This window comes from Typha latifolia, chromosome 14, assembly GCF_019914945.1.
Source record: "Typha latifolia isolate L0001 chromosome 14, TyphaL0001v2, whole genome shotgun sequence".
NCBI lineage: Eukaryota > Viridiplantae > Streptophyta > Magnoliopsida > Poales > Typhaceae > Typha > Typha latifolia.
The window spans coordinates 2,888,376-2,895,004 of NC_133099.1; the positions used below are offsets into that span (position 1 = coordinate 2,888,376).

Genomic DNA, 6,629 nt, shown 5'->3' on the forward strand with positions numbered 1-6,629 from the left:
AGGTCATTAGCTCTTGCTCCTTGCATCACCTTCTTTGTTATTTTTTTACTGATGTCTCTCATTGTAAGGTCAATTTAATGAGCCACCCGACAAATCTTTTTAGTAATAATTAAAAATTCTATTATTTCGCTCCAGTCAGATACACCAAATCATAGCTAACAACTAGACTAAACACCAATTTCAATTTCTCGGTTCTTTAAACCAATGAATCTTTTTTTTTTACTCCTTTGAACCAATCTTTCACATGTTTCATATTCTATATATTATTTTACCCTCAGTTTTTTTTATCATATGTTCTATAATTTTTTATAACAAAAGCCACGCTTACGAAATGGATGATCCACACACACACAGTGAACACTCTTTGACCGGTCTTTATTAGCAAAATATCTCCGGTTAACACTTGATTATGACAAACTAACTAAAGAAAAAGTCTGAACTTTTTTAAAAAATTTGCCGAGAGATTACTCCTTTATTATTTAAGAAATTTGTGAAACGATTTTACAGGAAAAATACTATCAGCCATGAATCTCCGCTTCATTCTATCAATATATTGGATAACATTATTTGCCACAAAATTTACTAACAGCTCCTTTTCCAATTTCAAATTCTCGAAAAGACATAAAGACATTGCACTCATGGCTAGAAGTGTAAACGAGCCGAGCTTAATCGAGACCGACTCTTATTAAGCTTGGATTGAAATTAATTTCGAGCATAGCTCTCTGATCAAGTTTGAATTGAAATAATTTCAATTCGAGCTAATTTTGAGCTTATTTTAAATTCGAATCAAACTCGAGCTTAAACGAGCTACTCAATTAGTAATTTCAAGCTTTATCAATTCAAGTCATTTTTAAGCCTGAGCAAGCTTGAATTTATTTAGGCTTGAATTAAGTTTGAGATAAAACTAATTCAACTATAAAAATATAAATATTAATAAATATAAATTACAAGCAGTAAAAATAATTGTGTTAAAAAACTACAAGCAACTATATATATATATATATATATATATATATATATATATATATATTCGAGCCGATTCGATCTAGCCGGCTCGTGATCAAGTTTGGCTCGAATTTAATTTCGAGCATAGCTTCAAGATCAAGCTTGGCTTAACATATTTTCGAGCTGAGCTCAAGCCGGGTCGATTATTTTAACAGCCCTACTTGGCCATCCCAAACAATATTAAAGAGACTAAGGAATTGAATGATAAATATTAATATATAATAAAATGTAAATAATAATAGATCCGCGTGCTTAATAATATATTTCTTTATTATTTTTTGGGAGTTCTTTTCAGATTAAAACTCTCACAAGTCTCAATTGGACTAAACACCACGAATCTCTTGTTTTCTTCCTAATAAAAGAGAAAAAAAAAATTAGGAGAACATTGCGTCAAAGCTACAAAAGAGAGCCATTCCTTCACATATCACCATTCCCACACGCCTCCTTCCCTCTTCGATGGCTTCCCTGATAACTCGGAGGCGACCTCCTCCTTCAAGTAATTGCGACACCATTCTATGTCTTTTAGCCAAGAAATTGCTGACAACCAACCACTCAAAGGGTCAAAAAATAGAAAATAATAATAAAGTAAAGGGAATTGCATACGACACCCTACATTTTCAAGATTTTGAGATTAGACCCTGTATTTTTCTAATCTGAGCTTGGTTAAGGGAGGAAATATTCTGTCACCTCAGTTAGTAGTCTAGTTATCTTTTATCTTATATATTATTCTTGTAAATAGTAATATCTTGTATGATACTATTGCTGCTGCAGAGGATCGATGTATTAATATGCATCTAATAATGTGCCATCATCGTTCATGCGAAATAAGGCATCATTGAATCTGAATTCTATTAATACCAATTATTGTTCTATATATTATAGTTTTATGTTTATTATGTTGGATATCCTATTCATCGGCAGCATTGCTCTTTTCAATTTTATTTTAAAAACGGTGTCATATTTAAATTATTTTGGAACTTAAGCCTCGGAATGCTCGCATAAGCTGTTTTAATTATTTAAGCCCTAGATTAAAGTTATCTTGTTAGAAGTTTTAACTCAATTTATGAACAGGTTGGTATCAAAATTCCGCTTAATTGTAGGTCCCTGTTTGTAAATTTCCATAAATAAGTAGCCACGTGTGTAATAGAGAAAGAAGAATAAAAAAAAACTTTAAAAGTCGTGTACCTCCGTGGCCATGTTCCAACCTCCCACCTAAAAATTTTCTAAACTCCAGAATCAACTCTCCTTCCAATCAAACACTTCTCCTCCTCCTCCTCCTCCTCCTCCTCGTCGTCGTCGTCGTCGTCTTCCTCACGTCTATTCCTCGCTCTCTTCTCCCTCTTGGGTTCATCACCAAGATGGGTTCTGGGGCTGCTCTGTTTCTACTACCAACGCAACTAAAGCAGAGGAGCCCCTTCTTGCTCACCAGCAAAAAACACAACAGAGGAGTAAAACGCTCGACTTTTCCAGTAAGCCCAATTCATCTCTATCTAATTCATTGTATCTAAAATGAAAATTAATTAGAAAGAAGATTTACCCAATAGGTTGCAAGGCTATTTGGGCCTGCGATTTTCGAGGCATCCAAGCTCAAAGTTCTATTCCTTGGAGTAGAGAAAGAGAAGCACCCCGGAAAGCTACCGAGGACTTATACTCTCACTCACAGCGACATCACCTCGAAGATTACGCTTGCTATCTCCCATACAATTAACAGCGCTCAGGTATTGGATCCTAGTACTAGGTTTATTATTGGGGTGGGATTTTGAGAAAACTGAGATCGTTTTGAGCTTAAGAAAAAAGAGCTTCTTTTTTTCTTGAGCAGCTGCAGGGATGGTATAATAAGTTGCAGAGGGACGAGGTGGTGGCGGAGTGGAAGATGGTGCAAGAGAAGATGTCTCTCCATGTCCACTGCCATATAAGCGGCGGCCACTTCTTGCTGGATCTTATTGCAAATCTTCGATACTATATTTTTGCCAAAGAGCTCCCTGTGGTATGCTCTAATCTTTAATTCCTTCCTCTTCTTCAAGGTGACTCAAATATAGGGTTAGATAATTCAGATCAATTTAGAAAATCATTTTATAACCGTTAAGAAAAGGCTAATAGGGGTTAGAATTGAAAATCGATCAAGCTTCACTTATTTAATTTTCAATTTAAGCTTAGTTTTGAGTCCACAAGGGTAGAAAAAAACCTGGGCCTTTATTATAAACTGCTCAGAGAATAATAATTGAGATGGATTCGAATCATGAATTAAAGTTAATTGAAGCTTGATTTAAGTCAAGCTTGACTTGTTCCAAGCATACAAATGTAACAAGCTTAGATAGGGTACCCATATTTGCTGTAATTAAGCTTAGGCTTGAAATTAATTTCTAGTACCTCTTAAATAATTTTTCTTTGAATATCAAGTGATTGCGAGATCAATTTTAAACTCTCGGTGGATCACCTCATATTTATTTTAGAGGAAAATAAGATAAGTTTACTTTTGATATATTTTTTTGTTACATAAACCGGCAATATGTAGATGTTCTTCAATGACAAAGTTAGCTGGCATTTGGTAGGTTCTGAAGGCCTTTGTGCATGGAGACGGCAACTTGTTCAGCAATTACCCAGAACTGGAGGAGGCCACAGTGTGGGTCTACTTCCACTCCAACTTGCCTGAATTCAATAGGATAGAGTGCTGGGGCCCACTCCGGGACGCGGCGTCGACCGGCCGCGGCGAGCTCGTGCCGGTTTCCGGCGAGCAGCCACGGCGGTGCCCGGTGGAGTGCAGCTGCTGCTTTCCACCGAACAGTTTAATCCCTTGGCCTCATAATCTGCATGAAGAGTGCTCTCAAGAAGCAGCAGGGCAGCAACAGCAGTGAAAGAAGAGTTTGGTCTAAACTGCATGGCTTTGTGGATAGGAAGAAATGTGAAGATGGGGGGGAGAGGTTATTATTGGGTAATCCTCTCTTTGATTCTTTAAATTGGATAAGTTGTGTGATAGATGGAGTCCATTTAAGTTGTGGGTCTGTGAATAGATGATAGAAGTTGGCATTGTGGAGTATTTAATGAAACATTAATTAGTTATTTTTACTTAATTATGTATGCTTTTAGATGTTACTCAAGCCTTATCTTGTCTTAATGGGTAACTCGATATATCTCTATTAAGCTTGCAGTCTCAAGCTTTCCCTAAACACCAAGCAGAGCTCAACCAGAATACAAGCTAAGAGTAATATTAAGCTTTAACCGGAGACACCCAACTATTACACATTTTCACAAGGACAATTGTACAATAATTTCTTCTAAATATTCTACAAATAAAATTACGTGACTATTTATTAACTCTTGATATCATAGATGATAGATAGACTGAGATTCGATGAAGGCCGATCCTATGCGAATCAATTCAATAGGCATACATATTGATCTTATGTATTCGACGATTATAATTATAATTAGTTAAAATTTTATATTATATTATATTTATTATATAATTAAAATTATTAAATACGCGTGATCAATATACTTCCAATGCCGTGAGCCAAACATGCCTCTTGCGATGATCTCATTTCTATAGCAAAATTGGATGAATATTCGTGGGAGGGTTAGAAACCTTTCCATTCTTTATTAATACGTAGGATATTCTTTGTACATTAAAAGCCGTACATAAAAATATCAATTGCCAAGCCCTTGAAAAATATAGGCCTTCGTTCTCAAAGATCAAGCCAAGAGAGGTTGTTCCGTTTCAACCCACCCAACTGTGTTTACACCGAGTACGTCAATCACGTGCAGCCACGTCAGCACCTTCTACCGTGGACGTAAACGCTATCCCTCTCTTCTCGTCGCCGTAGTTGTCACTGCAAAGAGGCTTTGACGAGGCTGGAGATGAATCCAGAGTTTTTTTTTTCTTTTTTCTTTGTTTTCTTGACTAAAACTCTGGAGATGATTCCAGAGTTAGTAGTTGTCCAAGTGGAAACTGAAGAGGAGGAGAAAAAAATAATATATATATATATATATATATATATATATATATATTACGTTTTGCTTCTATTATCATTATATGATTATTTATTATTTGAGTCTTGTGTTTTATTTAAAATATTTTAAAAATACTTTGTTGTTACTTGTTAGTTTTCTTATCAGTAAATTACTATATAAATGAGTTAAAATAATTGTAGATGCAAAATAATATTATTGCCATTGAATAGGAAATTTAAGTTAAGAAAAAATAAATAAATGAAAACTATATATTTCAAGTCAAAAATGAGGAATATTTAGATCTTTTAGTTTTTGTAACTGAATATTCTCTATTTTATTAATTGCTGCTCAGGTAAAATTAAGTAAAGGAAGTCTTTGAGGTATTAAAAACAAAATTCAAAGACTCTGTCTTTTAATCTATCTAAAATTTATACCTTCATTTTTTATATTTAAAGAGGTAATTCTAACTTTTAACATATGCTCAATGAATACTTTTTTAACTACCTAGACCACTAGTATAATAAATTTAACTTAGAAGTTTAATAAAATTTAGTTACAGATCTAATAACAGAGTATTCTTTTTTTTGTTTATATTAATAAAATAAATTTAATTTGCAAATATTAACAATGGAGAATATATACCACAAACAAAACAGATGGCTAACCCCTTTGACACGAAGATAGAATAATAGGTCCAACTATAAAAAGTTCTCAAAGTAGAGGGTAGTTTTGCAAATATTCCTGATCAAAGATCTCTCTCGAGTGACGTGTGACCTTTTAATTTGTCAAAACTAATTATCATGAACTTTGACTCGCAGGTTGAGACAAAAGTCAAAACATTTACAACCTGTTGATGATCTTGATAGATAAATTTGAAAGCCATCGCAGATAACGAAGATGGAGGATTATTTATCTCAACAGATCGGGCTGAGATAGTTGGGCTTCTATGGGGCTCCTCATTGACTGAAAAGAAAACATCTTAGGATTAATTATCCCCTAGACTCTTATAAATATCCTTATTCTATGGTCCGTTTATCACATACACTCCTTATTTTATTTATTTATTTATTTATTTTTATCGCACTTTACTTCTTTTAACTATCGAAAGTCTCCTGCATATTTTTTATCTGGAATGCGCAGAGAGACCAAACTTTTCGTGTTTATCAAGTTTGGGTAAAATGGTTATTTAATTATTTTTTATCTACAATAATTAATGAGGAAGAAATAAGAGATATTGATAATTAAAATAGTTAAGCTGCAACAAAAAAAAAATTATTAGCAAGTATTTGATAGCTATCCAAAAGAGATATAAAGTTGCCCGCCCTTTTGCCAGGTCTCCAGTGTTGCGGCTACTATCTGGTGGGTAATCTACCATAGCTATCAAAATTTGATTGCCTCACCACCTAGAAGTGGTCCACTTGCCGCCATAGCTAACCGTTGACAAATAGGTGCCGACTTGAATTTCTCATGGTCACTTGCCCTAGTAAGATTTGATAATTTGTTTGGTTATTGCCAGATATGTTTGTTGGGTCCATTTTGGACGGGTTAAGCTATAAGACGTCAACCCTTAAATGAAAAGCGATAGAGTCTAAGTCTCTTGTAGCTATTCTTATTTGTAGAGCAGCATTTGAAGATCAAGAGGGAGGCTTATTTTAGGACGGATGCTCTATCTC

The 6,629-nt window shown here is 34.4% G+C and overlaps 1 protein-coding gene across 1 annotated transcript; it reads left to right on the forward strand.

The window, feature by feature from the left end:
• Positions 1 to 2,159: 2,159 nt before the first annotated feature.
• Positions 2,160 to 4,076, forward strand: LOC140800592 (protein STAY-GREEN, chloroplastic-like). Its single transcript, XM_073155346.1, has 4 exons — positions 2,160 to 2,474; positions 2,550 to 2,723; positions 2,825 to 2,992; positions 3,558 to 4,076. Exons 1-4 carry the CDS (start codon positions 2,364 to 2,366, stop codon positions 3,858 to 3,860), a joined length of 756 nt encoding a protein of 251 aa, XP_073011447.1. The 5' UTR covers positions 2,160 to 2,363; the 3' UTR covers positions 3,861 to 4,076.
• Positions 4,077 to 6,629: the final 2,553 nt, after the last annotated feature.

Coding starts and splice junctions, on each gene's coding strand:
- LOC140800592 (XM_073155346.1), top strand. CDS start 2,364: ATGGGTTCTGGGGCTGCTCTGTTTCTACTACCAACGCAACTAAAGCAG. Junction 2,475..2,549: donor TAAAACGCTCGACTTTTCCA/GTAAGCCCAATT, acceptor TTTACCCAATAG/GTTGCAAGGCTATTTGGGCC. Junction 2,993..3,557: donor TTGCCAAAGAGCTCCCTGTG/GTATGCTCTAAT, acceptor GGCATTTGGTAG/GTTCTGAAGGCCTTTGTGCA.